Below are 22,930 nucleotides of genomic sequence, written 5' to 3' on the forward strand. Positions count from 1 at the left end.
GTTTGGGTATGTCCACACCTGTATAAGTTGTAAGGTGTTATCTTGTTGATAAACAAACAGGTTTAACCTCTAACAGGTTTATTATCTAGTTCTGTCAGTAGGTGCCAGATTATTGGGACATTTTATTTCTGTACCGTTTTTGATACTGTTAACATTCCACGATTCCTCAATTAACATTCCTCGATCCACAGTGTCATTTTTCTAACAGGAATAGAAGGAATTACCCTCCACAGTGGACTGCACGGTAGTGGGCGGTAATGATTGTGAAAGGTGGCATCTGGCTAGAACTTTCCATTTGATTAAATTAGTAATTCAGTGCAGGAGATCCCACAAGCATATCCCGATGATCACTGTGGTGTTCTTTATGATACAGTTCCCCTGTCCCATGTCAGTGTATTATTATGATAACATATTTTAAAAGTTATTATTTTAAAAAGTTAAATATTTATAAAGCATATGAGACAGATTATACAGACTACATAAAATTACATACTATATAGCTAACTAAATTATTTTTATAGATTTAGCATATATTATTTATTACATATAGACATAGATAATTATGTACATACAAAAACATGTTAAATATATTGTATATTGTTGTTAAATTGAGATAATTACACATATATCAATATAACAAATATCAAGCCTATAGACTGACGCTGTATAAAAACAAATGTGAGTGTGTGCGTGAGTATGTGTGTGTGTGGGTCTCAGTGGTGCATTATTAATGAGATATTGATGGGAGATGGGATAGTGCGTGTAAGGCTTAGAGAGGGAGCGGTTGTGGACTTCTGGCCAGATGAACCTGTTCTCCTCTCAGACTGGGCAACAGCCTACATTATTTATCCAGCACCACGGCTGCCATCCACAAGGAGGGTGTGTGTGTGTGTGTGTGCCTGTTTGTGTATGTCTGTGTGTGTGTAAAAGTGTGAGAGTGAGTGCTTTTTAAGAGGACACACAGTGAGGTAATGTACTACACTGCTCAGTAGTGCACATGCAAGAAATAGAGCAAGCGAATGAGGAAGAAGAAGATGGAGAGGGTATGAATAAGCAAGAAACAAACAAGATGGATGACACATAGAGGGCCTCACGACTGGAAAAGAAACAGTGCGGAGGTTTGAGGCCTCAGTGTGCTGTTTGTACAGTGTGCACACCTTCTGCTGCTAATCACTACCGTGATCACTTCACCACTGCCCATCTGAATATCTGTCCAGTATATTAGAAAAAAAAATTTGTGGCTGAGCAAAAACCTTGTATCTCCTTGTATTTTAATTTTGAATGTAATGTGAATCTATCAGTGGTCCTGATAGAATTTTAGGATGAATGGAAATAGAAAATAGACAGTCTACAGGATGACTTAAAATAAAAGCTTTTTTACTGATTTTCACTGTTAGTATGTAAAGTTGCATTTTTAAGATTTATCACATCCACCTCAAATTAAAGTGTCTAAAGTAGGGTGGGCGATATGGCCCTAAAATAATATCACAATATTTCATGGTATTTTCGTGATAACGATAATCTTGGCGATATGACAAAACATTGAATAAAAAAAAATTCAAGGATACTTGACTGCACAAAATGAAAATTAAAGATATTAAAAAATGAAATCATTTTTATCAGATTTGTAACAGAAGTCAATTGACAGAAGTCAAGTATTAAAGTTAAAAAATTTGAATCTGAAAAAAATTATACTCAACAGAAATAATCTGTCTCTAGTAGATATATAATGGAAAATGATTTTTTTGCTAAAAACAGCAAAAAAAAAAAGTAGTACCCTGATGTGATAATTATGGGTGGGTGGTATGGTGTGAAATTTCAGGGTATAATACTCTTCACGATACTGAAAAACATTGGCGATATTGCGTTCATTATGATATGGTGCACCCCTAATCTAATTTTTTTTTCCCATAAACTATAAACCGGAAAAAGATCTGTAATTTATTGGAAAGAGGTTGATCGAAACACACAAACAAAATGGAAAAGGAAAGTGAGAGGGAGGTGTCTTACCTGACCGTGGGGTCCCATCATGGGGTTGTTTGGGTTGTGTGGGGGAGGCTGGGAGTGAGGTGAGGGCTGTGAGCCAGGAGGACCCTGCAGGACAGAGAGAGAGAGAAAGAGAAAGCGAGAGTGAGAGATGACCCATCACCACAGGTATGCAGGAAAACCACAGAGACAAGGATTACTTCATGCAGGCTGCCATTAGATAGCCACACAGCATCTCAAAATACACTTATGGTCTTTTTTCAAAAACCCACCAGATACAACAGTACACCACTCTGGTAGCTCAGAGTTAACAAAATACACCTACCATTAAGTTATATTGCTAATGCTAATACTACTAGTACTACTAATGATAATAATAAAACAAATAATTTATTGTGTTTAGCACATAAAAATAATACTTTATTTAATTTGTATTAATTAATTCCTAATTTTAAAGATGGATGGATGGAAAAGAAAATAAATATTTATTATATTATATTTGTGCAAAATATACTAAGACCATCTGAAGGTTGCTATAACATTAAATAAGATTTTATTTCATTTTTATATACCAAAAACTCATTTTAAAAGATTAAAGCTGACACTATACTATTACTAAGTTTTATTGTTATTTAAATCCTTTTGTACATTATATATTCAGACTTTCAAATGTTTAAAAGTAAAATCAAATATTTAATTTGTATGTATTTTAATTAACATGATTAATATTGATCTTAAAATGAATAGTGTTGTTAATTAAATAATGTTATGCCTGGATGTATGGCTGAATGTAGAAAAAAGTATATAAAACACTTGGATCTTTCAAAAACAGTAAGAAATCCAATACAGTCCAATACTGTGCAAAAAATCATTCATATTTCAGTTCTAAGGCTGATTCATGATACTGGACAGAAAACAGGTATAAAACTTTCAGGTAGTTACCAGCAGCCGACGAGCTCGAAGACGTTTACAAGGGGGAACGTTGGGCTGCTGGTTCTGAACTGTATTCTTGTTGAGTATACTTCACAGTGAAAAAAAGTTTTTGCCTGCCTGTATGGTGGAACGTTATGACCAGGACTGAGGACCACTGGTCCAGATACTTTGAGCATTAGTGGATAATCTATGAGGCAGTGGTCCTTGATCTCTCCAGTGCACCTGATCCAGCTAATGAAGAGCTTGATAATGACCTGATGAGCTGGGATCAGGTGTGCTGGAGCAGGAAATGGTTTATACTGTGGTTATTAGTGTGCAGATATATGGGCAACCCTTCACAAATGAAGCCCAGAGGATCTTCGTGCTCAAACCAAAGTTCTGCCATGTATTTTCAGGGGGCCGCAATTAAAAATTTTAAACAAGTAAACAAACAAATCTGTGCTGTCTGAGCTGCTAATGTTTGTTTACACCAGAGCTGTACAATTTTACCATTCCAGGCATATATGTATGGATTAAGCACTGGACATTTTAATCCAAATCCAGTTGAGTCTTTTTGTTTTAACCACCGTGATCACATAGTGATATCTGGTGTCCTCAAGACACCAATAGTGGGCGTTACTGCCTAGCCTGAGGCACTGCACTGAGATTGAGTTTTCAGAAGGTAAATTAAAGAATTTAGTTGAGAGTCTGCAGTGTGAACTACTTTAAAGCAAAGCATGAAAACTGAGGCTATATGAAACTCTGAGAAACACTTAGTTTTACAGGTGAAAGGTAGAGACACAAACACACATTCCTGTGATTTTAAACCAGAACTAAACAGTGCATTCAAAACAGAGTGGAGGCTAATGCTAAAAAATACACGCTATAGAAGCCTAAATCATAGAACATTCACTTTACTGTAAAACAAAACCAGACAATAGTGATCAGTAAACACACAAAAACACAAAGTGAGTAACTTGATTGCAGCATTTTAAAAGAACTGTAAGCTGAATGGTCAGGGAGGACAGACAGACTGGATAAAAAAATATAAAATGCACTATAAAACAGTAATTTTAAGAAAAGTGAGTACTGAACTAAATAAATCTATCCAGAATGCTGCACTATATAAACTTAATTTAATTTAAAATTAAAGTGACTTACTTCAGTGTTTATCAGCAGCACAGCTCTTCTTAAAGGAGAAATCCAGTGTGAAATGGACTTGGGGTGTAGTGAAACATGATAACAAGTACAAACTTTTGTCAAAAAGCCCAGCTTTATTTGCCCCAGCATTCCAAAATACAGCAATTTTAGCCAATGCTGCCAAATGCTTACAATGCTAGAGATAGGGGCATGTCGTTGGCTATGCAAAGAAACTGCTATTTTTACACAATTTACAAGCTCAAAGTAGCTCCACACTTCATTGTTAACAATATTCATGCATTTCCACTGAATCAAATTGCCAGTCTGTTCCCCCATCCTACCATTCGCTCCCCTATCTCATAATTCGTTAGCGCTTATTAGTCAACTTATCCTAACTTAATTTCAAAATGGCCCTCGAAATTATACCAATGACGTGTGGAGCTACTTTGAGCTTGTTAATGGTGTATAGATAGCAATTTCTTTGCATTGGCAACACTATGCACCTATCAGTAGCATTATAAGCCTGTTAAGAGCAACGGTTTAAAGCATCAGCTATATTTTGGAATGTTGGGGGCAAATGGAGGTCGGCTATTACACACAATTTGTAATCCTTACCATGTTTAACTACACCCCAAGTCCATTTCACAGTGAATTTCTCCTTTAACTGCAAAGCTGTATTATTTACATTATTATAACACAAAATATTGGATTGGATATATCAGCATAAAGAAACATAGATAAGATTGGGAGGCAAAATAACCTGACTTGCACATCCCTAGTTTAGACACTCTTCTTCTGTTTCCAGGAGCAGCTATTTAAATGAACGATTCCATGGCAGCTGACACTACATTTACTTCCGATCTGATTTTATGTAAATATACATTTCACACAGGATCAGAACAGTGAGAACGCTCAATTCATCGCTTAACCGCAGGCTAAGAAAACAATTAGAAGTCATAAACCCTTCAGCACACACACCATCCAACAACCAGCCAGGGATCAAGCGGTCCAACAGTGTAGATAATGACCAAGAGCCATTTGTTCACTTCCATCTGCAGTGCCACAAAGCACTCCTGTGGCAGAATGGGCGCTCACCGTGATCTGCTTTGCCAAACGCTGCCAACAAGGCTGTGAACACTTTGACAGCTTTCCGAGAGCAACGGGTATCAGCTCCACATGCAGGTGAGAGGGACCAGCTGCTCGTCCTACGGTTACAATAGTCCTAACGGGTCTACAAAAGCACTCATGCGCTAATCTGAAGGTTTAACTGTGATTTGAAACTGTATTTGTTATACAATAAGTTATTTTTAAAGCAACATTCTTCAAAATCACGCTGATTCTCGACAATAATATCGACAATAGTGCTTCTATCACTGCTACTCCAGGCTTTGTATACTGCAAACTGTACTTTTTGCACTACTGAACTTCATGATAAATTAGAGAAGCAGGCAGGACAGAGCACACAAGAACAGTGTAAGCACTGTACTGTCTATATACACATGCTTTTTTTTCACTTCAAATGCTGGATGCAAGTCTCTTAGATTGTAAAAGTTACATGAAAACTTCACTTTCTGAATGTAGGTGGAGACCAGGAGAAAAATGTATACTAAATATATTATGCTGCTTTAAGTTAAGTCAATCCAGAAACTACTACTACTAAATTTAAACATGTTCCAACACCAACAACTGACTTCTGACAGCACAGTGAGACTAGAAGTGTGTGTTCTTTGTCATTATTTCCTATGGCAGGATGTGGATTCGCAAATTCCAATCTTGAAAATAGAGCAGTTTCAAGTGGTTATTTGAGCAAGGCTGTATCAGAGGTCTTCAAATCTGGACTTGGAATACTGTTTCCATTTCAGAACTTTGTGATCTTTGTTAGGTGTGACACTACATGGCCGATCAATTACATCAGCTGTTCCATTCATTTCAGGATTGGAAACTAGATACAAGATACAGATGTTCTTTACACTTGAAAAGGGTTCCTTATACTCACCCATCTCCAAATATGGTTCTTTATGCAGCCAAAAACAAGTCTTCTATGGCATTGCTCAAAGAACCATTGGAACATTGGGACCTTTGTATTTTTAGGAATGTACTGTTAGGATGGTGTGGGATGAAACAACCCACTTTTAAAGACACATTCCACTCCTTCTACACTTCACAACAAATTTCAAAATGCTCAGTTTAGATGTGGATTTGGTGTAAAAAAAAATCCACATCTTATATTTAATACATAGAACTCTCGAAAAAATTAAGAGACCACTTAAGAGACCATTTTTCTGAATCCGTTTCTCTGGTTTTGCTATTTATAGGTAGATGTTTGAGTAAAATGAACATTGTTGTTTTATTCTATAAACTACGGACAATATTTCTCCCAAATTCCACATAAAAATATTGTAATTTACAGCATTTATTTGCAGAAAATGAGAAATGGCCAAAACAACAAAAAAGACGGAAAGCTTTCAGACTTCAAATAATGCAAAGAAGACAAGTTCAAATTCATAAAGTTTTAAGAGTTCAGAAATCAATATTAAGTGGAATAACCCCGATTTTTAATCACAGTTTTCATGCACCTTGGCATGTTCTCCTCCATCAGTCATACACACTGCTTTTGGATAACTTTCAAGCAGTTCAGCTTGGTTTGAAGGCTTGTGATCATCCATCTTCCTCTTGAATATTTTCTAGAGGATTTTAATTTGGTAAAATCTAAGAAACTAATCATTTTTAAGTGAGCTCTTATTTTTTTCTAGAGCCGTACAACATATAATACAAATAATACCAAGCCAGTCAGACATAAAAATGTGTAAGTCCTTCTTTGTAATATCTGAACAGCTCTGACTGTTTGAGACATGGACTTACACAAGACCTTTCAAGGTGTCCTGTGGGATCTGGCACCAAGACATTAGCACAAGATCCTTTAATAGAAAGTCCAGTTAGTTGGGAGGTGAGGTATTCATAATTGAATGAGCACCAGTGAGCATTCAGAACCTGTACTAGTCACTGGTTCAAAAATTGTCCATCCTAGGAGCACCTTTGTTAGGTACTGACCGCTAAACACCAGGACCAATGATGTTTTGGAGATGCCCAACTGACCTAAAAGACTTGTTCATTATCCTGCATATTCCAGCACATCAATAACGATAAAGAACTGTCTGTTCACACTGTATGCATATTCCACTCTGTTGCAGGCACCACTGTAACCAGATCCTCAAGGTTAATCTCTTCATCTGTCTGTGTTTGTAATGTTATGGCCCATGGGCGGACACAGATTGTATGCATTCTATACCACACCAAAAACTGCTCCACTACTGTCAAAGGACCCTTAAGTGCTTGGACTATAAGGAGCCATTATCAAATCGACTCGTTGTGAGGTCACAGATTTACACCCCTGGCTCCTAATAATGCTGCAGTTTATGAGGGGCGAGTGTTATGTTCTTCCCCCGCCACAAGTCACTCCTGCTGGGTGAAGCAGCTGCTGCAGCCCCTGCCCCGCTCTCCTCCTCCACACTGCTCTGCCACCAGCACTGCGCCTCCTCCACCTCCTCCCTCCAACCCAGGCCCATTATGAGTGAATGGGCGAGGCATATGGCCTTTATGGTGGTGCCTGCTCCTGCTATGTGGCCCTGTAGAGAGGAACAACATGAGTGGGTTTGTCCGTGTGTGTGCGTGTGTGTCTCTGCATGCGTAGCTGAGTGTGTAGGGGAAGTGTGTGTAGGGGGGGGGGGGTGTGTGTGCTAAATGAAGCAATTAATAAAATCATTTTCTACCCAGCTAAGGAGATAACGGCTTGGCACAGAACCACCAGCCCATCCACAGAAGCCCCTCCTGCCTTATGAAAGAACAGCACACACTATTCCTACTGGGACAGCGCAGTAAAGGACAGTAGCAATCGCAGGGGCCAAGCACGCCTGTAAAAGTGCAACGAAGCTCTGAAACCACTAGGAGGCAGTGCAGAACTGCAGACAGGCAGCTGTGGACACAAAGCCACCAACACAACAAAGCACAGCACAACAGCACAATGCATATTTCATTGTTGCCTCTGTGTGTATGCTGAGACAGACCTGCTGCCACTTCTTGGACAAACAATATGACGTGTGGCCGAACTGGCTTTAAAAGAAGCATGTAAAGTGTGAAGCCAAAGTCTGTGTGAAACCAAGGTGTGTTTCAACACTTTGGAGGATGCTATAATGATGCTATAATTCCATGATGTTGCAAAGATCAGAATGTGATCATACCTTATAGTCACTAATCGCCAGAAAACAAAACAAGTCAGCCACTGAGGCCTGCTGAGTTCAGAAGCCAGCTGTGCTTCCAGAGGTCTAACCTTTACGATCCTTTTAACCTTTTAGGTCTTCAAACGAGACCGTCAATTCATTGACCAATCAGGAAATACCATCAAACTCTATGGTACTGAAGCATTGGTATAACACGCTAAAGAAACAACTATGCTTCAAATGGTTCAGTGATGCCATAGAAGGACCATTTTTGGTTTCATAAATACATAATAGAGGTATAAGTTTGAGACAGTGTGTGTGAGTGTTTAGGAATCCGTATAAAGGTCTAAAGAACCTTCAGTTGTTGTAAAGGATCTTTAGTAATTGAAATAGACTCTCAAGCCTCTTTCACGCCATGCACAATAATGCAGAACTTTTGCAGACATTACCTTGAGGAGCGGTTTGTGTGAATGAAATGTCCATGTCATTACCTGAACATTACTGAACATAGACTTTATCCTGCCAGCCTAGTAATACAGATACTCAGTAAAGTCTAAGTAAACTCATTTTTAAATAGTGGAGTGGACTCATGCTTCTGGAAAATCATGAAAAATCTCTAGTTGTACGCTACTTGTGTTCAGACCTGATTCTCCAGACATTTTCTGGAGTTTTTAAGTGAAAACAACATCAATCTCATTAACATTACTACTACAAACATGGTTCTATATGTAACCAATGGTGGCTCTTTGGTGTTACACCATTTTACGAGACATTATGTTTGCGCTTGGATTGTCTGAGCATTTCTTTCTTGACAATTCTTTATTCTAAAAGAAGGATTATGTGAGAATTGGCATTTCTGTAGGGGTCCCCCTACAGTTGTGAAGTGTCATTCACAATCGTAGCCAATCCTAAAGGTAACACTTTTGAACAAGCTGAGAAATAGAGAACATGCGTCTGAAATGAAAGAAGCATGTGCTCTAAGGACGTGATATAAAATGAAAGAATTTTACACAAACATCTTGTGTTCTCGTTAGTGTTGGCCTGCCTGCTTCCCCAAAGTTAGATAGTAAAGTTAGAAGTTTGTCAATTCCAGAGTTGCATGGATATGCTGAGATGCTGTTCTCCCTATTACTTTCAGAGCATCAACATAATGCTGCTTTAATAAAAGTTCTACAAATGTCTATTACAGGGGTTGGTTTCTTGAACTAACAATGATTATTCAATAGCAATCAAACTAAGCCATTTGTTAAGTTATAAGTTTTAAGTTCTTTACTATGCATTAATCTTTGTAGGACCTCCAGAAATGTAGCCTACCAAAAATAGTTCCTCAAGCATCATTGGTCAGAAAATTAGAGCTATTTCATGTAATATACAGAGGCTTGTTGTCTATGAATGTATAAGAAGAAGTTTCAAGGTTATGTAGAAGCAACAATACATATAGATTGCTATCAGTTCCTTAAAACTGTCAACTGCCTGACTAAAGTCGGTCTCGAGAGGCGAGTGAGTGCATCAACGGGACAACAGTAAGAGCACTGTGGCACCTATCACACCTCCCCGGCTCCCAGAAGCAAGCCTGAACAAGATCCTCCAGTTCTTTTAACCTTGATGGAGGTCTAGTTCACTCAACTCAGGAAAAGACTGAAATTCTCAATCTCCCGGGCTCCTGCTCTGCTCCGCTCCGCTCGGCTCCGCTCCGACTTCTCTGAGCCTTTTTCTGGGCTTTCACAGAAACAGGACTGATGCAATATCCTCACCTTCTCTCCTCAAACAAACCCACCCATTTCAGATGTTGTTGTCTGCCAGCTAAAAAAGTTGAAATATTCTCTGTTTCTTTCGCACTCTTCCTCCCTCCCTCCCTCCTTCTTTCCTTCCGTCTCTCTCCCTCTCTCTCTCTCTCTCTTTGCTTGTCCTCCCGTGAGGAGCTGCTGCAGTGGAGTTTTGGCGTGAGGATTATTAAGCAGGCCGACCCCTGCTTTCCCGGAGGGAAAAAAAATTGCAGATCTGGGCCAGACGCCAGCGAGCAAGCTTTGTGCTTTCTCTCTCTCTCTTTCTCTCTCTCTCTTTCTCCAATCTCTTCAAGTCTCTCTCTCTCACTCACTCACTCTATCTCCGTCTCCCTCCCTCTAAACTCTCTCTCTCCCTCTCTCTCTCTCTCTCTCGCTGCAGGAGGCTGCTCTGAGTCTGGGCCTGCGAGGTGAAGATTAGGGAGGTTTTGGGGGGGTGAGCAGACCCGTAAACCTCCGTCCCGCTCTCTCAGGACAACGCAACTTGCACTGCAGAACTGGGGTCACCTGTGTTAATTATCACCACTATATCTGTGGGCCAAGGCCAAAGCAAGTGTCTGAACATGCACACACACTCAGACACACACAAAACACACATGCTTTTCTGAGCATATCTTGAAAATCTGGAAATGGTCAGGACTCACAAAGCACTGACCATCTGCATGATTCATTAAAAAGAGAGCATTATTATACGATTTAATTGGATTTAGAACAGTACAGTGTGTGTGTGTGTGTGAAGCGCTGGCTAAAAATCATTGTATTGGTTTTGATAGCTGATGGCACGCAGCATTTCTGCCTGTTTTGGCTTAAGAAACTTTAAACAAAAAATAAAAATCAATAAAAAATAAGAAACCAGAGCACACTTTTACATATATTAACTTCAAAATACTTAAGATTTCCAGATTTAGGAAATGTTTAAAGCAGCATTATGTAAGAATTGGTATTTTTTGCTCTTGTTACTCCACTCCCATGAATCAGACTTTGAGCTCCCCTGATGGACAGCTGTACATGTGCATTCTTTGACAAGCTGAGAGATACAGAACCAGCTTCTAAACTGACTGAGAGAAGCATGTGGACTGAGGTGGTGGAATAAAGACTCATTTATGCTTTTACGATGAAAAATGTACATAAAGGTACAAAGTATAAATTAAAGTTAATTTATTTACAAAACATTACGCAATTCTGGCAAATGAATGATAGAGACCCATCTCCCACAACAGCAGCACTGCAGAAACCACTTTTTACAGTGGGAGATAAAGACGCAGCGCTTACAGTGTTACTGTTTTGTTATTGCCTTCATGTAGACATCTTGAATTCTTGCACTATAAGTGCTAGTACATAACACCAGAAGCTGAAGCTTGCTCTCAAGAGAAATCTGTGCCTGTGTCCCAAACCACAGCTTTCTATTCTTTACTTAATATATTAATGAATGCACAATTGCATTATTTTCAACTAATTATTTAGTGAGCCTGTTGAGCCTGTTGTCAGTGGGTGTGGCCATCTTTGTGACACATTGCTGTACATCACGCAAATTGACATATCTCGTACATTATGGAGTTGCACCAGACTTAATGCAAACATTTATGTTTTACTCCTTTACTTTAAACAACTACACAACACTAAGTGAAACAAATGGTAACTTGCACAACATGTTTATTTTTCCTTTCGTTTTTCTGTTTTTTCCCTTTGCATTGAACTTATACCGAACCGTAAGTTCCACACCATGATTGTGTGTACTATTACACCCCCAATAATTAGAGAGATATTAATATTCAATTTATTTAATATATTTAATAATCTAAACAAACAGCAGACAATAGTGTATTTTAAAGAGAGCATCACAGGTTGAGTTTCACCTCAAGATACATCTCAACCTGTACAAACCAAATCATAGACTTCCCCTGACAACACACACCAACACAGTGACCACGATTATTAGTGCAACTGAGAGCAGTGGTTACAGGGAGAGAGTGGGAGAGGGAGAGAGAGAAATAGAGTGAGAGAGAGATAGTTAGCTTGTGAAAGGTGTGAAAGGGGGAGATAGTGGCTAGTATGAAAATATGCCAAGATATAATTGGTGTCATGTTGGCCTGAAACAGATGCAGACTGAGACAAGCACTCGCTAGAAAAAGAAGCAAACACACACACACACACACACACACACACAGTGCAGTCAGAGCGACGACTGGGATGGACTTTTCTTCCAGGACCTCTTTCCTTCTCTCTCTCTCTCGTCCTCACCGTCTCTCTCTCTCTCTCTTTTTACTTCTCTCTCTCTGTCTCGCTCTCTCACGTATCTACCAAGAGACGGAGGATAGACGGGAACTGCTGCAGTGAAGAACAGTGGAGCAAGACCTTCCACATTTTTTTATTCCTCTTTCTCTTTCACATTTTCCTTATTCTCTCTCTCTCTCTCTCTCTCTCTCTAATGCACACAGGCTCTATTTATGGAAAGCAATGTCACTCACGCAACACAGTCAGATACTCTCCCCTCTGATCACAGCTCATGCAACATTAACGCTCTCCTCCTCAGCTCACAGAAGATGCTGCCTCTCTATCTGATCTTTCCACATGCACCCTGCACCTATGGAACGCTAACTCAGAGTCAGCGGACAGATCCGAAATATACAAAGACTACACTTAAACTCAAAAAAATACAAAAAAAATTAACTTCCAAAAAAAACAAACACATTGTTTCAACTGAATGTAACTGTTCCATTCTCATTTGATCAAACAAACCAAACTCAACACTTGCAGACTTTCTAACATTAACATAAAGAGCAACTGCAATTAATGTCAAAACGTTTTCATACAGCCTTAACAAACCTTTTGTCTGAACTCAATCAGCTGCTTTAGTTTTATTACTGACTGTTCAACTAAACTGCTGAGGGAATTATAATGACTGGAGGAGCAACAACTCTTCCCTTTATAAGCTAACGGAGTTCCAACGACAGCAACTGGAGGCAAGAAGAGAAATCTATGGTAGATGTAGTTCATACAGAATTCATAAAACCCTCTGAAAGTATGTTCAAATCACTGTTCTTCCTCAAGTAGGTGGAGACGAGAAATCCCCCAAGTGAGCCGCTACAGTGAATACATTGAAATTGATGGATCTTGTGATTAAACGTTAATAAATAAAGGGTGTTTTGGATTATATACCATCACAGAAATAAGAGCTAAAAACAATATTATTAATATTTTAATTATAACATTCTAATTCTAATATAATTACATACAGTATTATGCAAATATTTTAGGCACTTGTGGGAATGTCAGTAAAGAAAAAGCTTTTTATCTGTGAAGTAAGTGTTTATGAGCTCAGTAAAACACGATTACAGCATTACAATAAATAAAAACAGCAATTTTACAAAAAGCAGAGCTTTTACAGCCCTGTTTTCCTTAAAACATGTAATATCTCCTCAACTAAGTTAATTCTAGTTCCATCATATAAACACATGGTTTGGTAAATTGGTAAATGTGGTAAATCAGGTGAGCTGCTGACGGAACTGAACATATACACATGCCAACTGAGGGCACCCAGGAGAAATCTGGAACTACACTTTGTAATTCAGCTTGGCTCACAAGAGTATATATAGCAATATACTTAGTTAAAAATGGGAATTCCTTGTTACGTTTTACTGTTGCATCTGTTCAAATCAAATGTGGTGCTTTTTTCAGGTAAAACACTCATATTCCTGAGATGAACGGATTAGTGTAGTTTGCTTTGGTGCCTAAAACTTTTGCACAGTACTGTATAATGTAATCACAATAATGCAGTTAAACTCTTTTACAGAACAGTAAACTTTAATCACTAATATTTTTTAGACTTTGATTGCCCTGTCACAATCTATGCATCATTTAATATGTGGTCATGATCTCAGTCTCAGAACAGCAGCATGTAAATCAGAGGATATCCTGACAACACCCACATATGTATACGCTGTGAGGTGTTACCGGTATAAGTGAGTAATTAAGCTGAATCCTGTCTAGCATACTCATGGTAAAGCAACCTGAATTAGCACAGCGAGCGGGACCTAATAATGAGCACAGAATTGGATAGGACATTATATTTCCAGTGTTTAAGTACAGGCATTTACCATTCCTTGATCCAAAGCATTGTGTCATAGAAGACATTATCATCCACAGTGAACAGCACAGTGGGTGGTAATGATTGTGACCGATGGCTTCTGGCTATAACTGTCTGTGTGTACAGATAAGCGGCTCTGCAGAAGCCACATCAACTTTCCTATCCTGCAGGCCAGTACAGTGTCCCTAGGCTTCAATGGGACATAGTAAAAGTCCATGGAAGCCAAGGAAATGTGCAATGCCAATGTTGCATCTCAGTGTATAACTTTTGATGTTTTACTGCACTACATTGGATAAGGTCATCTACTGCATTTGGCAGACACTCTCATTTAGAACCACTTACAATTGGAATCCCATTACAAAGGTAGATGAACCTACCATTAGAAATCCTGCCCAAGGACCATATTACAGTCATTGGTTGGTGTCCTTGCCCAGGGATGAGAAAGAACCCAGTACAGTGGTCTCACCCACCCAATATACTATTATACCAAATGCTTGGCACAAATAGATGTTTAAATAATGATGAAGGAACGAAGCCTAACAGTCTAGTCAATCAGTCAATAGATTATAGACATAAGCATTAGTTGCTTGCCCATTCTGAAAAATAAGCCATCGTGCTGGACATCCTTGAAAGACTGTAGCTTGACAAGTTTGCCCTTTATGTCAGCAGAAGTTTGTACTGGATGAGTAGAGCATGCTGTAGATGTTTTCTCCTGCTGGGGTAGCTGCACCAGCCAGTCCAGCTCACTACTGCCCTCAAGTTACTGCCTTCTATGGCTTTATGTAACACTTTTAAGGGACAGAATGACCCTATGGACACCAAAACATCTGTCAACCTACAGTTCAGTCTTAGCCATCTTCAGTTAATGCACAGAGAACAGAACTGCAGCAGCCTCCAGCCAGTGGCCATTCTTACTCAACTGAGACGCCCATGACAGCTATGGCTGATTCAGACACAGCATGAGGACAGATAGATAAACACAGAAAGAAAGAGAAAAAGAAACATCTGGACAAAGATTAAAGGAGCAAAAAGGGCCTCCACAAAACAAAACCAAAAAAATATATAGGAGAAGAAAGGAAAAAGGCAGGTTATGAGTGTAAGAAACAACGCATCACTTACTTGAAAGAATCCGGGAGGCATGGGCCCGCCTGGCATGCCGTCGTTAGGAGGCATATTACCCATTACAGGACTGGGGGCAGCTGCTGCACTCTAGAAGACAGAAACAAACACCACCATGCTGGTTAATCAAGTGCACTAATTAAAAAAACACTAATTTAGCCATCCGAAAGATGGCCAGAGGGGAACGATTAACAAGTGAAACACTAGCGCAATCTGTGGTTAGTACAAATATTAGTACAAATATTGCACACGGCTAATCAGGACTTTAAACTAGACGTCAGGCATCAAGAAGTTTGCCACTGGAGATAGGAGCCAGATGTAACTAGGTAACAAACAAGCAATAGAACCTTATTACCACCAATAGCATAATGGAAATTACATGCTTAATTTATCATGCTATGAGAATTTCAGAAATGTTTGCTTACATGCTATATGTACCACTCTGGTTTCACCCATATTAAACTAGGGTCTGGGCAAAATTCCTTAAACAGTCCCTTCAGAGTATAGTTTGGTTTTATGTTTAGAGCTTGTTAGGAAAGCATGGATGCCATGATGGTCCAATCCCTTTCAGTTCTATAGAAATGAAGTCAAAATTGTCCACCATGCTGTAAAAAATTTCTTATACAGTCTGTAAAGTAGAGACCAAAAGTGGAGCCAGACTCACATATTTATTTTGTAGGCCCCTGTTCTTCTCCCAGGCCAAGCTTCTCAGACCCATTTGACTAAGCTCGACATGAAGCAAAGCTGATTTTTCCTTTGGATGCCCAGTTTGTCCAGTGTAAGTCTAATGTTTCAACAGTAAGAATGCAGTTAATGTATTTTATTGCTAAATAATTTACTGTATTGAAGTGCTGAGACAAACTGAAGCTCCTACAATTCAGTTTAACTGGATTAAGCTGCTACTGCAAGAGTTATTACTGCACTGGTACCAAATAAAGAAGAGAAGATAATGAATTAAATGTTATTTGTTTTCGTATTTGTGCAGACCAGAAAACATTACAAATACTACAAAATCCTAAAAACTATTTAGATCACATTTGATTTGATAACTTACTAAATTACTAACTAGCCTGACAGCTCGACTACAACTCAGCTACTCCATGTAATAAACAGAGGTCCTGCAAATGGTTCTATCCAAGGCTGCCAACCACTTCCACTCAAAAGTAATCCCACCTTTAAAAATGCACCAGTGTTAGCAAATGAAAACAAACTTTTGGAATTAACTAGAAAAGTCATTTTAGATGAGTAAAAAAAAATGACATACAATGAGCTGCTTTGTCATTGAAACTAATGAGAATGGGTGGAACTTCACATCATACAGTAACCGTACAGCAAAGCCACTAGACTGGAGGTGTTTTCACTTTTGAGAGACATTACATTGTTCTGGTTTTCTACAATCATTGACACTAGTAATAAAAAAATCCACTGTTTTAAATTAGCCCTGCAGCCCCAGTTCAAAACCAGCAGATCTAAAGTGAAGGGAAAAGATTAATCATCAGAGTTTTAGCCAGACTACCACTCCAAGAAATATATCTATTTGATTGATTATACACTTAATTGACAAAGTCAAAATATCACTTCAGAGAGTGGAGCACTTGATTGGGTCTGAAGCTAAAATCCCCTCCCCAGAACACACATACCCAGACTGTGTTTCCCAGGCTGGGGAAAGGCATGGCCGATTAGCCGTGGCCCCAGGCACTCTCCTCCCCTCAGTAATCAGATCCCTCTTTTCCTCTCCCTCTCTCTCTCTCTCCCTCCTTTGCCTGGGTGTAGGGTGAGCAAACAGCCCCAGTATGGCTGACCCTCAAAACCCAGACACACACTACTGACCCTGGGAGGCCATAGGTCAGAGTCTCTCTCTCACACACACACACACACACACACACACATAGAGCCTTCTCCTGAGCACACCGAGTAGACTACTGTCCCAGAACAGAGAGTGTGAAGAGATGAGGCCTGCAGGTGCAAAGCAAAGGCCACCAAAATCCCCTTAGGGAGAATCCATGACACACACACACATATATATATATATATATATATATATATATATATATCATTCTACCAAGTCAACTGACATTCCTCACTCAGGACTACATTAAATATGACTTTTATAGTAGTTAGTTCTGAGGTTGTAATTATTTAAGTATATGATAGCAGACCCTCTTGATTATGCAGAACAATTTATGTAGCATATCTAAATATCCCAAAATATAATTAATTTTCAATTGATCCAATACTTATTTATATCAACAGTGTGCTGCAGTCATGGATACGGGTGAGCTGGCTTTTTTCTGCTGAACAGGTAATCGCTTAGCTTCAGTAAGGTTGCTTACCATGGCTAAGTAATTTACCACACCACGCTGGTGTAGTAAAGACAGGCATTTTGGACACTGCAAACTTATATTTAATGACCAGCTACAGCATAAGACTGTGTGCCGATCTGGCAACCCACTTGAGCTTGGGATCTGTGGAGGAGAAACCTTATTCCAGTGATAGACTCACATACTTGCTCACATTTATCACTGATTGTTCCTTTAACTGCTTTGGGTTAATTTTTGTAACCATTTTTTAATTTTGGTAGGAGTGTTTTGAGAAAATCTCTTTTCATATCTAAACAAAACTTATTATATCTGCAACATCTGTAATACCAAATTAAATGTAACCTCTGTCCCGCCCTCCCTAAAATAAAAAATCTGATACAGAGTTTCTGATTCACTCTGCATCTGAGTTTGACTCTAAAGTCCCACTTCACACTGAAATAGAGATTCTGATTTGCTCTTTCTCTCAGTTTGGTTCTCTGTTGTCCCACCAACTGCTGAATTAGAGATTCTGATTGGTTCTGCTGCAGTCTGTCTTTCTCAGTAAGAAGGTAGGGTCTAAGTATACACATTAATTCTGTAAAAATTGACATTTGACTCATTTTTTGGGCAGCGGTGGCTTGTGAAAAGTCCTAGTACACAGGAAAAGGTCCCGTTATACCCACAAATAAAATATTTGTGAAGTATTGGTACTGCATACCGGTGCACACTGACCCACTCCAGGCACCGCTCATAGCTCAATAAAATGTAGTTAAGTAATTATATAATTATATTTGAACGGCAGAGCATAACGAAAGCAATAACTGTCAGCTTCTAAAAGTTAAAGGCTTGAGTTTAAGCTCTTAACATAACATTTGAGGCCACTATTGACCAACTTCTTACCCTGTCACTCCACATCGCTAAGCCTGTCTATACCCAGTCAGCACTGTCCTATGCAAACAGATATAATGTGGCAGAGTAAAGCCTGTTTCTCAGCACTGGCTGGCTGGCTTGGAGCCAGCATGGAGTGTGTCTGGTAAATGGAAAGTGTGTGTGTGTTTTGTGGTGGGTGGGAGGGAAGGTGGGGGCATACAGTGGGCTTTAGAGCTATTGTTCCTCAGCGGCTGCTATAGGCTGAGCGTTACATATTTATCCAGTTCACTTTCACTGTTTGCTGCCGCTTATAAGACAACATACAAAAGCAGGGTAAAGCAAAGGAAAGGGAGAAAGGAGAGAGAGAGAGAGAGAGAGAGAGAGAGAGAGAGCGGGGCTGACACAAGAGATTCAGGTTTATTAACGAGAACCGGAGAGATGGACCATCATAAAGCGACAAATACAGCACAAGAAGCGAGGCAGGAAGGACTGGTGGCAGTATGCAGCAAAGAATGATGGGAACAGCAGTTGTTGTGAACACACACACACACACACACACACACACACACACAGGCACGCACAGAGCCAGCGCGACTCTGCTGCTCTCAGGTAGAGCAGCAAAAAGTCCGTTCGCCTTGTTGCCATGACAACCCAGACCTCGGCTCTCCCGCTCTCCAGTGCCCATTAAAACCCTCAGGCCGTCAATCACCCGCCTGCCCGGAGAAAGAGAGAGAGAGAGAGAGAGAGAGAGAGAGAGAGAGAGAGAGAGAGAGAGAGAAGCAAAGGAAGAGAGAATGTGGAGAGAGAAATAGAAAGAGAGAGAGACTGTGGGAGAGAGAGGCATAGGCAGAATGTGGGAAGAGAGATTAAGGAGAGAGAATGAATGGAGCAAGAAGGAGGGAGGGAGAGAAAGGAGCTAGAGAGAGTAAAAAAAGTGAAAGAGAGAGAGAGAGAGGCATACACAGAGAGAAGGAGAGAGAGAACTGGGAGAAAACACAGAGAGAAAGAAAGGAGCAACAAGGAAAGAGAAGGGAAGATAGAAGATAGAGAAACAGAGAGAGAGAGAGAGGAACCGACAGAGAGAAGGAGAGAGAGAAAAAATAAGAGAAAAAGGAAAGGACAGAGAGAGATAAGTGAAAAAGAAGAATAGGAGGAAGAGAATATGAGAAAAAGAGAGAAAGCTGAACAGAGAAACAGAGAAAAAAAGAGAGAGAGAGAGAGAGAGAGAGAAAGAGAGAGAATGGGAATGAGGAATAAATATGGAGTTTAAAGGAGCCTGTGGCTTTTGATAGCACTGTCTGTTTGCTACGGCTATCTCTCACTCTCTCTCCTTCTCTCCCTCCTTCTCTCTCTCTCTTTCTCTCCCTCTAAATCGCTCGCACTCCCTCTCTCTCCTGTGCAAACACATAAACAGACACACAATATCCCAGCTCCACTTAACCCTTCTTAAGCCAGCACACTGATTCCAGTCTCCTCCTTTAAAGCATGGCCATCAATAATACATGGGGCGATCTTTCCAAAGGTTTTACCCTTTACACATTCCACTTCTACACACACACACACACACACCACACACACCCACACACACACCCACGACAACTGAACCCTCTGAAGTAATTAGCTGCTGCTGTTTTAATTATCAGTATCAATCGCGTAACTCAGCTGGGCAGGAGACAGGGAGAGAACAGCTCAATCTGAGCATCGATCTAGACCCCAGATCCAGGCGAGGAATGGATCCCGTCTTATCTGCCCCCGGACAAGCAGCGGAACACTGATCACCTGCTAGGTAACACACACACACACACACACACACACACACACACTGTAATGTGTGGAGTTACTCACTTTCACTCACAGACAGGCCCACTGATGATGAGCTCCAGCAGAGATACTAAAAGGCACACACACACACACACACACACACAAAACACACACAAAACACACACATTCATATGCACCTCCCCCCATACATGTGCACACATTATTTGTTTTTTTATATCTGGTCAGGACAGCAGCAGGGTCACACACAGGTCATGAATGTAATACATATGTGTGTGTGTGTGTGTGTGTGTGTGTGTGTGTGTGTAATTAACTATATATTGCATATGGATCCATCCTTCAGACCCCTCCAACCCCCACCCTTCTCCATCTCCCTATCATCCCCCTGTATCAGCTCCTTCCATTCCTATTCCTCCTTCAGCCATCCTTTTATCTTTTCTACTTTTCCCTCCATCTATCCATTCCTCCTTCAGACACCTTCTTCCTACATCCTTTCTTCAGATCCCTTCATCATTCCATTCCTCCTTCAGACCCCTCCATCCAATGTCCTTTCATCAGATCAGTTCATCCTTTCATTCCTCAATCAGCTACAACCAGCCTTCTAGTTTCTTCAGCTCTTCATCTTTCATCCATCTCTCCTTCAGATTCCTTTATCCTTCCATGCTTATTCCTCCCCTCTTCCTCCTCTTTCCCTTCATTCTTATATATCTTCTTTAACTCTCTTCATACTTCCATCCCTCCTTCATTTCTATCCATTCTTATATCTCTTTTTCATCATTCTATTCATCCTTCCACCCCTCCTTCAGACTTCTCCATCAGCTGCCTCCATTCTTATATCCCTTCTTATGCTCTCTCCATCCCTTCATCCCTCACTTAAATTCCCTCCATCAGTTTCCTCCCTCCTTACATTCCTTTATTAGTTTCCTTCATCATTTCTATTTCTCTACATTCCTGTGATCATTTCCCAGTATCTCTAAACACTGCATAAACAGAGCACTCTCCATCCCTCTATCCCTGCCACGACCCTCACCATCAGCTCCCTCCATCCTTCATCCTCTCTCAGCCCAATTCCTCAGCTTCCTCCATCCTTATATCCCTCCTTTAAGCCACCCAATCAGCTCCGCCCATCCTCATGTCCCTCCTTCACTCATTCCATCAGTTCCCTCCATCTCTCAGCTCCTTTCATCACCTCCCTTTCTGCTTACATCTCTCCATCCTCCATTCTTACATACCTTCTTTACAGCCTTACAACCATTCCTCTGCTACTGCTTTCTGTATCCTATCCATTCATCCATCCTGCCCTCTTCTCCTCAGCCTCTCTCACTCCCTCTCTCTCTCTGCTGACTCCATAAAGATTAGGCTGTGTGGAGCCAAGGCCATAATCAGCGCTGCTGCCTGACAGATGTGGCTTTTAATCAGTGGTGCACGGGTGCTACACTATACGCACTGCGACATGGGGAAACCCTCCACCACTACAGGATCCCTCTCTCTCTCTCTCTCTCTCTCTCTCTTTGCCTCCCATGGCTCCTACAGCTGTTGTGTCAATCAGGTGAATTAATTACCAGCAAACAAATCTGCTGGGGAAAGCCCACATGTAAACTGTCCCCACACACACACACACTCACACACTCAAATTCCCAAACCTGGCTCAATATAGGCGGTCTACAGGAAAGCCAACAGGGAGCCTCCTCAAGCCTATGGGGTTACAGAGCAAGCTTATGTGTGTTGCACAGATATCGGCCTGACACAAGCCCTCCCGGAACACCTCTGAAAATGTCAAAACAGCGGTCTAACTGTAGCCCCCCGGACAGACACACATCACACAGTCCTGAGGCTCTTCCACTAGCGCAGGCCGCTATCAGTGAGACTGCAGGCCTCGCGCCGGCTCATGCCGCAAACACGCAGGTGAAACTCAATCTGGCAGGTAACAGCGTAAGAATGTGGCGGCGGAGAAGAAAAAAGTGCCTTAAAGGCTCTGAGATAATGAAAGCCTTTGTGATCCAAATTATAACCACTGTAGAACGTAAAACATGGCTATCAACATGACATGCTATAAAACCCCCAGGAGTCGAGTTTCTCCTAGTCAGTCATTAGTTTTAAAACACATTCTGGCATTTTGCTAATTTAGTTACAATTTCTACGTCAAAAATTCACAGCAGTTACTAAACTACACTAATGTAATCGAGATGCGTAGTCAAAACATCTAATTACAGGCAATACAAATGCTGTCAATCAGTCTGTCAATAAAACAGGATCTTGTTTCTTTAATTTTGTGCTGAGTCTACAAAGGTGACAAGTATTGGAAGCTTGTATTGCCTTAGCATAATGTATCGACCTAACTACATGCCTGATTGACCAATGCTGGCCTCAAACTGTGTCAATCTGAGGTGTACCAACACTCTTAATTCTTAATTTAATTAGAATAGTGTCGTAATTCTGTATATTTTTCAATAAAGCAAAATAAATGTGTTATAGTTAAAGCTGCTATTAATATTCTCAGCTGCAATGGTAACAGTCAGAATAGGATAGCCACGATGCTAGTAATCAGGCTCAGCATAGTTGGAACAGGATTGCCACTGTGCTAGCAGTCAGGCTCTGCATAGCTGGAACAGGATAGACACTATGCTAGCGGTCAGGCTCAGCATAGTTAGAACAGGATAGCCACTGTGCTAGCAGTCAGGCTCTGCATAGCTGGAACAGGATAGCCAGTTTTTTAAGTATTTTTTGTTCAAATCA

At 40.4% G+C, this 22,930-nt stretch overlaps 1 protein-coding gene across 1 annotated transcript in view; it reads right to left on the reverse strand.

Moving 5' to 3' along the window:
* The window catches only part of ssbp4 (single stranded DNA binding protein 4), a 95,799-nt gene that overhangs the window by 10,676 nt on the left and 62,193 nt on the right, over window positions 1-22,930 (reverse strand). Inside the window, exons 5-6 of the mRNA XM_015601289.3 lie at window positions 15,246-15,335; window positions 2,011-2,094 (exon numbers count right to left, since the gene is read on the reverse strand). Of these exons, the coding sequence (XP_015456775.1) occupies window positions 2,011-2,094; window positions 15,246-15,335 (174 nt within the window). The remainder of the gene's footprint in view (window positions 1-2,010; window positions 2,095-15,245; window positions 15,336-22,930) is intronic.

This window comes from Astyanax mexicanus, chromosome 16 (genome assembly GCF_023375975.1).
Source record: "Astyanax mexicanus isolate ESR-SI-001 chromosome 16, AstMex3_surface, whole genome shotgun sequence".
Taxonomy (NCBI): Eukaryota; Metazoa; Chordata; class Actinopteri; order Characiformes; family Acestrorhamphidae; genus Astyanax; species Astyanax mexicanus.